Source organism: Buceros rhinoceros, unplaced genomic scaffold, assembly GCF_000710305.1.
Source record: "Buceros rhinoceros silvestris isolate BGI_N320 unplaced genomic scaffold, ASM71030v1 scaffold17515, whole genome shotgun sequence".
NCBI lineage: Eukaryota > Metazoa > Chordata > Aves > Bucerotiformes > Bucerotidae > Buceros > Buceros rhinoceros.
In genome coordinates this window covers 280-10,910 of record NW_010413599.1, presented here as the reverse complement: position 1 = coordinate 10,910, position 10,631 = coordinate 280, and the positions used below count along the sequence as shown (strand labels likewise).

The window sequence follows — 10,631 nt, the reverse complement described above, 5'->3', positions numbered from 1 at the left end:
GTCCAGCATGGACCCAGCTGGAAACTCAGTAAAACGTGAGTTGCAAATTGGCAAATAAACACCCACAAAAAGCAAGATGAAATTCAATGCTTTTAGTTTTCCATGATTCTTTTGGCAACACTTCTGCTTTTTCAATCGGAGTTTAAAAATGCTTTTCTGCTGCTGCTGCGTAGGATTGGGTTTTCCCCTGCATAACAAAGGAAACCAAAGGCCAGACCTGCAATCACTAGTGTACATTAATACCACTACTGCTGGTAAAGGTGACAGCCTTGTCAGACAGACTTGACCATGCAAACACTGCGCAAGTAATCCGGTCCCTGAAAGCATTTGAAAAGTAAGTGCTGCCGCTCATTGAATGAATCTGTCCCTTAAACCCAAGGCACGTCTCCATTCTCTGGTTCTGATTGGTTCAGACTGGTTCTGATTCCCAAACTATTCTTATACCTGCCTATGAATATTTCTGCCAGTGAATTAATGTGGTAAAACAAACAGCAATCAGACAATGGAGGTGCACATGATCAAGTGATTAAAAACGTAATATTCATTCACATCTAATCAATTCTTTGATGGACCTAATTTCTCTGGAAGGCTTCCTAGCTGTAGTGCATGTCCTTATAAAGTAAAACTTTCCAAGAATGGCATTCAGCTTTTCAGTGCTGACAGGGGCTAAGTTCTATTAACAGCGCCATGTTGATGAGAACAGACCTTACATATCCTTTATGCCATGGGGAGGCTACAGGATAAAATTTCACTTTGAAATGTTCTGAGATGGTAGGATGAAGATGCTGCCACACAGCAGCAATGGTTTGGATTCTCTTATCCTATGTAACTAAAAACTCATCAGTGTGTTTTGACTCCTTCCTGCACGTCACTAGATAACAGCCACTATGAAGTGCCAGCACTAAATCATTCATGCCTATTAGTCCTTTAAAGAAAACACAAAAAACAAAAGCATACTTCTAATATGCTGGCAATTGACTCTACCTGTGGAGGCATTGAGAAGGCTGAGGAATTTGGATATTCCTGTAACAAGGCAGACAGGCTCCGCAGGTGTCCCCAGTGACAGCCCTTTGCATTGCACACTCCGAGTCTCCTCTGGAAGCTGGATGGACCACAGGGTGCTCCCATTCATACCAGAAAGGGCCATCACAGTTACAGAGGGCCTAGAGACACCTGGAAGAGACAAGAAAGAGAGAGTGAAATCTCTTGGCATCAGAGATTATGTCCAAGCTGCCTTTGATCTTTGCACTTAAGTTCCAGCTCTAGCTCCTAGAGCTGAATGGCTCAAGCCAGCCACATTCACACTGCCTAAAAGCAAATGTCAAATCCCACCCCATGGCTGAGTCTATCTGCTTGCAAAGCCTATCAGCGATCTCCAGACAAGCTGGACCTGAGCTCACAGGAAAATAATGGGGTCAGGAGAGTAGAGAGGAACCAAGATCCTGGGGATAACCTTCTCAGTTGTCCTCATCTCCTGGTGTAAAATGTTCTGCTGTCAAATCAAACTGGTCCTTCTGATCCCCTCTCCCTCAAGACAACAGCTAGCACCAAGGGAAAACCTTACATGACTCTCAAGGCAGATCCCACCTCACGTGAAAGTCCCGGGTTGTTTGCAGAAAGTGATGGGCAATCTGAAAGTTTTTTCCGTTGTTTTCCAAATTAGTTATATTAATGTGAAAAACAGGCTGGATGCAACCAATTGGTTTAACTCAGGGGTCTTCCCCTAAAACACCAGTTAGCACAAAGTAAGTGCAAAAAAATGAAGTGCTCTGTGCTGTGTCAATTGACTGTTGGCTCTGCTTCCAAATGTGAGTGACTTTTAGCTCAGCCTGCCCTCAGACATAATTGTGGTTACTGTAATCTCTACTTGGTATGCTCACTTCTCAATTTAAGATGAACTCACACACATTTCAGCTGACTCCTGTCTTACTAGCAACACAACCTGACCACACAAAGGGCATATGCAGGCCACTGGCTAAAAGCAAGTCTGCGCCCACTCTCTAAACCAAACTCACTCTCTTCTCAAACTGAAGACCATCTAGCTTATGCTTAGGGCTTGCCCCAGCCCAAGTTCTCTTCATTTGGGTTAGCAGGGACCAAGAACAACTAACTCCTGAATGGAGCTCACAGCTGTTGTGTGTACAAGCTGGAGAAAGAGCTAACGATGTCACAGCTTACTCCATCAGGTACCTGTCCCAAGCTTATCTCAACTTGACACTGTGGGAATGCTCTGAGCACAAGCTACAGGAGGGCTGATGTCCAATTATTGGGTTTTAGGATTGTGATGTGCTTGCACCTGCTTTAGTGTCTGGTTTTTGTCTTCCAGCATAGCTATAGCCCAGGATGCAGCTAGGTATGAGTAGTGCAGAGCATGCTGAGAACTGTACATGTCTGTGATGAAAAATAAATACAATTCAATGGCAAAATATAGAATGCAAGGACAACCTCTACAAACTGAATGCAGCCTTTATGTCAATAGCAATTCACACTCTTTTTTAACCTACTCTATAGTAGTTTTCTCTCTGCTTATAGGTTTCTCTCTATAGGACCTGCTGTGAAATATCAAGGGCCTTGGTGGGGACATGGAGAAGCAGCATTTTCCTTATCCTCTAACGGTACTTTAATTACCCTATTCTTTGAAGAGCCAAGGCATGTTGCTCCCACAATAGTTCTCTTCAGGCTATGCAACGTGTGCAGCTCCCCAAATATGTCTCTGAGACTGAATAGTTTAACATAATCTCAGGGCAGTGCAGTAAGATGCCACTGGACCGGGAAGCCCCTGTATTAACAGTGGCCAGCATCCGCAGGCTGCTGCTACGAGGGGTGTGAGGGTTAACAGAGAAAGCAAAAGCAGTCAGCAGGAGGAAGTAGGGCGATACCTGCTAAACAGTCAGGAACAGTAGCTTCCCCACCATCATCCAGTCTATCATCTGCAAATTAACAATGATTTGGAGCCTGGCAAGTATATGGAGAGTCCCAGAGAAAAAGGCAGCAAGATGAGGGTGTTTCCTGCAACATCAACCTACAGCTGCTCTAAAAAAATCTGTAATTCTCTCTGTTGGCAAGCAACTGTCTAGTTCAGAAGCAGCAGAGCACTCCAACAGTCAGTTCTGCCACCCCCGTTCCTGTTGCCAACCATCATTGGTAATGACCAGGACACTAGACCACAGATCAGAAGAGTCAAGACTCCAGCACTGAATCTCATTTGTGACCTTTGTCAAGCCGCTTCCCTTCTCCGTGCTTCCACCCCTGTGCCTGTAAAATGGAGGTAGTTAGACTAAGCTCTTTTGTGAAGGGCTCTGAGAGATAATAAGGGGCGAAAAAACCCACCTTATTTCCAGTTGGTATTTGCAGACTAATGCTTTCTGATAACTTGATCTCTGCCCCCAAACTAAGTGTGCACAAATGCAGTCAAAAAGATGGACTGCCCCAAGATGAGATAGAGGAATAGATGACGTTGACCCAACAGGTATGAGAGCACAGGCTGCAGTGAAATTTATAAGCAGCATGACAAAGCACAGGCACACTACACCAGACATTTTAAGGAACTCTGGAAAGAGCAATGCAGTGGATTTGCAGTGGCAAGAAGTCTTTCTGTGCGTAAGACAAATATACAAAGGTCTGTGCTGACACATACACAAAGAGGAATGGAAAGGAGCTGCAGTGCTTACCCATGACGCTCGCATTCATCAAGGCAGTGAAGACAATGAGGATGTCAGGGAGCCCATCGCTGTTCACATCACACATCTCCAATGGGGATAACACACCACCTGCAACAGCCACAGAGAATCACTTCACTATTGTCAAGAAGGCCACCCAGCCTATTTTCCACCCTGAGAGAGGAGGGCTGACCCAGAGAAGAGATGCATGGACAGCCAAGCCTCTCAAAGTCTGCTAGGAAAGCACCAATGCTAGGCAGCTCACACCACAGCATGATCTTTCATGGAAAGGCAGAAATGTAGCATCTGGGTCAGAGAAAGGAAAGGGGAAAAAGGAGGAGCTAACAGAAAAAGATTTCTGCTTCCCATTTCACTTTCTGAGGTGATGTGGGAGATACATACCGTATGAAAGGAAGGACCAGAAAGCAACGAGGGAGAGACATATCTAGACTTGGCAGAAATTATTTCTCAAACCACTGTTACTTTACTGCGGAAGTCAGAACAAGAGACAATTTAGAAATGTTACCACAGGCCTGAACAGGATAACAAAAGATTCCAAATGTTGATTTATGGATTCAAGCAGGACAAGACAAAAGAAATAAAGTTAGTTAAGCCAGTTAGAAGACACAAAGACTTGTATCTCTCTCCTCCCAAACACACCCACACACTTCAGTGTGGAGGTGCTGGTGAAACCCACAATGTAGAGAGGGAGGCGCTATGTTTTAAAGTGGGCTGGGCCATCTCCATTTAGAACAGAGTGCATCATCCAGACAAAATGGCAGGATGGGAGAAGAGTGAAAACATTTTCTGGTGTTGACAGAAACAAGATGTTGTGGCACTGCTATCTACTGATGCCAGATTTCACAGGCCTGAGCTTGAAGAGTGAGCAGGACACAGCCTCCTATTACCTCGGAGCATCTGCAGTGGTGAGGAAGGGCCTCTGCTCTGACCTGGCTCTCCCAGATAGGTCTCTCCCGCCGATGCCCAGTCTGGGAGCTGCCACCTCCCCCACGTCAGATGCTGTTCCTGGGGCTTTCTCACCTGCTCCCTGACCTAGGTTGCGGTTCCAGGTGTTATGCAAGTCTCTAGGGGGACAGGGAATTAGAAATGCGCACACCAATACAAGAATCATCGAGATCATCACAGTGAGCAAAAAGATTGCTGTGCGCAGGTATGGCATGAGGGAGAGAGCAGCCTTCTGCTCCAAGCTCCCAGCTGTCTCTGCAGGATAACCCTCAGGCGTGCTCTCTGACGTGTGCTGCTTTGTCATCCCAACCTCCACATCAGAGTCAGGGTCCTGCACCTCTTCAGGGGGGCTCTTCCCATTCTTGACCCCCCCATTCTTCTGGATGTTGAGCACCAGGTCATCTTCACTTTCATCACTGTCAGCCTGAGTAAGGGGATCATATTCCCCAAGGTCTGGGCTCTTCTTTCCTGAGGAAAGAGAGGGAGAGAGACAATGAACCATGAGTTCCTCTCTTTTGCAGGATCTCAGTGGAGAACAGACTGCAGTGGAGAAAAGGCTGCAGTCGAGGTGATACAGAAGAGACGACAGCACAGTCTGCATTTTACATGGATTCAAGTGAGAGGTGTGAGAGAAAATCCAGGGCCTGTCCATGTTTCAGAGTAGCAGCTGCAGGAGAAAAGATGCCGACAGTTAATTTCCCCAAGATAAAAGTGTGTATATATATACACATAGTATCTATATGCGCATATATAGACACACATGTATGTAAACATATACATAAGGAATTCATGGCTGATTTAATTCTAGTAGTTTCCAACTTGGTAATGAGACACATTGACATAAGTCATGCTTAACGTACTGAGTATATAAAAACCACAGCACTCTCTTGACTTCAGACTTGGAACTCCTCTAGCATTTGCCAGCCTCTAATCCCAAACTCCTCTTGAAGCTCCTCTTCACTTGTAATCTGTGCCCTCTGAGGTGGCCTCCCTCTGCAACTCATTTCTTCCCATCTCTTCCTCCTTGGTCCAAGCAGCACTGCTTCCTTCCAGCGTGTCACATCTGCTGTCCTGTTTTGTAAGGGATAGAAGGGATAGAGGACTGCACAGTTTCTCTGCAGTGTCGGTAAAAATGGTTATCGACCCCCTGAAGATGAGGGCAAAGTGATTTTGCCCTCCTGGGCCACATGCTGGTGTTTGAAGGGATCAGGGATGCCCCTCTAGAACACCACCTTTTCTGCTTGGCTCAGCACTTCAAGAGGGAATGCTCCAGTCCCTTCAGTAGGAAACCTCAGTGCTCCTGCTCTGTTCCTGCTCCCACCAGAGCCAACAGCTTGTGCTTGGCCTTGTCAAGATAGGTAACTTAGTACTGATGCCTTCAGGTGGTGGTACAAGGAACTAGCTTAGCTTTAGGTGTTTCCCCCACAGGTGCCCAGCTCATGGACAACTCTCTCCTCCAAGCCTTAGACAGCCACAGGGAGTGTGACAAGGGCAAGTGCAGAGGCCAGTCACACATACTGGCATAAGACCAGGGCCATCTGTTTAAGGGTGCAGGCAAGATCACGCAGACTCACTGTACTGAGCTATGAGTGGAGGATCACGTCTCAGGGAGCTGCCCTGCGCCATCACGCCAGGCATGGAGCCCGGCTCCAATGACTGCAGTGTCTCAGTCTATTTTTCTCTATCTCCCGTTCCAAGGTGGGATTCTGCTATCCCAGATGCTGGCCTCACTTCCCTTTGCTGAAAGCTGACCCGAGACAAGAGCTAACTTGGGCCTGAAGATACTTGAAGTGATAAGGCATAAATAATAAGCAAAAATACCTAAGCTGTAACCACTCTCAGACACTAAGATGACGGAAAGGCTTTACAGAGAAGAAACTTAAAAGCTTTCTTCCTACATAAGATAATATGCCTTCTGGTTGTCCTGTTAAAAGCAGCCTCACAGTTACAGACGTAGTGTAGTACCTAGTTAGTGCAACACTTCATCTAGAATCTATTATGCAGCACATGCACCTCATTTCTTTCTTATTTCTTGCCCCACAAAAGGACCTTCACTTCCCCTTCCTGTACCACTTATAAATAGTATTCAGTGTCAATTTTAGGATTTAAGAAAATCTGTCAATCCCACTAAAGGCCAAATGCCCCTCATTAAGTGAAGTAGCCAGGACAACCCATCCACACTGAACAGAGGGAAATAAAGATATCCAGCGAGGTCGTGTATCTAAATCAGACCCTTCATTTTGAACTAGGTGCTTCTACAAAAGACTCAAGTCAAAACGATCTGGTGCACATACAGAATCCAAAAAGCTGTTCCTTGTGGAGGCAGTGCAAACAGCTACAAGATACCACATTCCTACGGGATGGTCTGATGAACCCCTATGAGACACTGGATTGTTTCACACAGATCTGCCCTAAACATGCGTTCAAAGTGTGGGTTTTTCAGAAAGTCTTGATAACGTTGGCTCCATCCTGTGAGCAGCACAGAAGGCCACAGACCTCAGTGGCACACAACTCCCTGCTCAGAGACTGCAGTGACAGCACAGTGTGTTTCCCAGATGTCTATACAGTACGTTGTGCTGACAAGTTGCTGAAAGAGTACTCAGTGAAAATGAGAAATTCCAGAGAGGATTCGCTGGCAGGATATTTGCAGCTTCTCACTACAGATCCAGATGTGCCAGTTCAAGCCAGGTCAGAGTGGTATGAAAAGCAAATTTTGCTGGCCCAGGAGTAAATGGTATTTAGCCTGGGAAGTCAAAGTCAGACAGTTATGTTAACCAGAATACTACTGGTTTTGGAAACTGGTGTGCTTTGAGTAAAACACACTTCAGATATACCGTGATTGTTTAATTCCAGGCAGTCAACCTGTAAGACTGAAACCTGCTTTTCATCCTTGAAGCAACTAAAAGCATTGATAGGAAAGAGCTTTATCTGCAAGAGTTATGTTCTGGACTTCTAGGAGACAAAACCTTGAAACAATGGCACACCCACTGCTTGAACTGGCAGGGACTGAGATATTGGCAACATTGACAGTGGCGTCAACCACAGACAATCTGTAACAGGAACACCTTTCCAGCTGAGAAACACTGATCAGAGGCTAGGAACCTGCTACTACACAGCAATGACTTAGAGCTTTTGGTGATCTACACAGGAGAGGGTCTACTGAGTTGTAGAGGGATATAAAGCAAAGAGCTGCTCAGTCTTATTTCATGTCTAAGTCTGACAAGGAACCAGAAACTGCCATTCCTTCCCCCTGTCTTTCCTCAAAAGGTTAGTTGGCACTCTCAGAAGGCATCATCACTCGGTAAGGTCAGCCATAAAATGCCCTGTTGTTTTTTCTTTTTTAAGCCAAAACGAAGGAAGACACTGCTCTTTAACAACAGCTGTTGGAGCACACAGGAAACCCATTGCATATCTAATCTCAGAGGACTCAAACACTCATCTACGACTGTTCAAAGAGAGCCCTAACAATCAATCTATAGGTGTTTTGGGAATGCATCTGGAGGGCTGGCAAGGACGTGCTAAGCCCGGCCTCTGCAGTGCAGAGAGAGGGCAGAAGGAACATGACTCGTCATCCGAGTTTTAGGTCACTTGCTGTGGGAAGGAGGGATACCACACCTGGTTTCCACTAATGACTCACAGAAGATTCTTCAACAGAAAAGCATTAAGGGACATAAACAGCAGCAGAGAATGTATGAAAACAAGGGCAGTCTCAAACCATTTAGAAAATTATATTTTATTGAGAAGTGCTCCAGAAGTCAAATTCTTTTCTTTCTGGTCAACAAGGAGAAGGTAGTTTGTGCATCAAGAGAAAGCTAGAACTGCCTCTATTGCAAATGATCAGCCGTCAGAAAATCCAATACTCCAATACTGCCAATGCAGTTTTCAGCTTTCCATCGTGGAAGTAGAAATGCTAAGAACTGCATTGGCCTCTTGGTAAAACTCTCACACATATCTCCTGAAACGATAATCAGTGCGTAACCTTCATGATAAATTAGTCTCTGTGCTGAAGAAGAGACTCCAGACCTACTTTGAGCAGTTCTGTGGCCTTGTGTACGTAACAGATCTGTATAGTTCACATCTTGTTATCTGTCTTTTGCATAGCATCTCTAAGTTCACATAAACCTCGCATCCACTTTACAGGGACAGAGTTCCTATGAACAAAGTCAAGTTTCCTTGCTGCTCTGTGTTCTCTCCTATAGCTATAGCCAATAAACTGCTTCTGTTCTGACCTACTCTAAATTGTATTCCGTTTTTTCCACAGCATTGGTGATAAAACAGAGCTTCCCAGTCAGCGGCCTGTGATTACAATCAATCTGAGGAACTGTTGCTCACAGTCTGTGGCTGTTACTGGTCACATTGCCCGGGATTTTTTTTTACAGCCACTGAAAGAAAAACGAAATACTGAAGAGGGAGGTTTTCAAAGGCAGAAGAGAGAAAATGCCCCAAACTCATGAACTTTCAAGGGCAGCTGGACTCTAAACTGCACTTTATAACTTTGAAAATCCCCTGTGCATTTGCCTAACAGTATTTTTTTGCACAGACAGCTCATGCAACTACTGCAGTAGAAGAATATGACTTCTCAAAGAAGAAAAGATGAATCATGTGATCATGATTTGGAAAGGAGGTGATCTGTGTTGGAATCACATCCCACTCAACAACTCAACAAAATACTAATATCTAGTGCTGATGGCTTGAAATATTTTAATTGTAATCTTTTTTTTCTGGTTTGGTCTTACTAGAAAGGCTTTTCTTTGCACTCTTTGGATTGAAAAGAGTAGATCTTGGGACTTTAGAGCAGTATAATTTTTAGTGCATTATTCCACTGATGACATACTGGTTCCAGTATCCTTTGTACTTGCTTCGTGTTCTATTCATTTTTTTTTATTTCCCAGCGGGCAGTTGGCAGGCACCAGTCACTGGGTACTGCAGACATATCTCTAAGTCCATGGGGAGACAAGTTGCCATGTTGTAATTAATTTAATGAGAGGCAGCAGGATAAAACAGCTATAGCAATAGAGTTTCTGCTTTCTCATTGCTGTTGAAAGCTGCATTTTTCAAGATTTAACCAAACAAACAAGGTATGATATATGCAACTTAACCTAAAGGCTGATGCAAGAACAGTTTTCTTAACCACAGCTGCAAGGCCTGTGCTCTTTTCCAAATTGGTGCCTCCCAACAACAGGTGTCAAATAGATCACACTGGTTCCAGCAGTCCTGGAAGAAATCTGTACTTGTTATTGTACAGTTCCTCAGTAGTCATGCCCCAATACACACACTTACACACACCAGTTTGCACTTTCCTAAATAAACTTTATGCAAAATGTATTCCTTCCCATTTAGGTAATCATACATACATAACCAAGAAGAAATTGATTTGCAAACAAACCTTCTTTGTATGAGATCTAACAGGCACTACATTAACTAAAAAATAATGACTCTTGGTTACTAAAAGCTGTTGGGAAGGGCCCTGAAAACTGCTGTAATCTTCATGGACTGATGCAGGAAGAAATTATGACCTGCCTACTGAGTGCAGCTTCACAGACTGGGGCACTGCAGGACCGCAGTGGTGCGCCACAGAGAGGAACCCTCCCAGCAGTGCACAGCTGGGCCCCGTTTCTGTCCCATGGCTGTCCCGAAGTCAGGACCTGGTCAGGAGGGCCAACGAGGCACTTTCCCATTGGGTTAAGGCAGCCAGGTGCATTGGCACCATCTCTAATCCACTCTCAAGATCTGGTTTGGCAATGTATTTTCATTCCCTTTTAATCTTCTTGCTGAAAAGAATGGTTGTTGGAGTGCTGCTCACCACCTTATCCCTCAGAGATCCGGTTCCCAACACAATAGACCCTTATGCTTGAATATCCTTTCACCGTGCTGAATATCTCTGGTAGAAGGTATGCAGAGGTGGTAGGCAGTCTTTAAACATTTACCTAGGTAACTGCAGCAGCACTCTCCGAACTCCTGGCCTAGCTTTTGGGGGTAAAACCCAGCAGGAGTAGATCTGAGAAG

General features: G+C 45.0%; 1 protein-coding gene across 1 annotated transcript in view; it reads right to left on the bottom strand.

Moving 5' to 3' along the window:
* The window catches only part of KIAA1467 (KIAA1467 ortholog), a gene marked incomplete at its 3' end in the record, with an annotated part of 15,980 nt that extends 9,729 nt beyond the window's left edge, over positions 1-6,251 (bottom strand). Inside the window, exons 1-4 of the mRNA XM_010136821.1 lie at positions 6,200-6,251; positions 4,701-5,093; positions 3,672-3,770; positions 985-1,173 (exon numbers count right to left, since the gene is read on the bottom strand). Of these exons, the coding sequence (XP_010135123.1) occupies positions 985-1,173; positions 3,672-3,770; positions 4,701-5,093; positions 6,200-6,251 (733 nt within the window). The remainder of the gene's footprint in view (positions 1-984; positions 1,174-3,671; positions 3,771-4,700; positions 5,094-6,199) is intronic.
* Between the last annotated feature and the right edge of the window lie 4,380 nt (positions 6,252-10,631).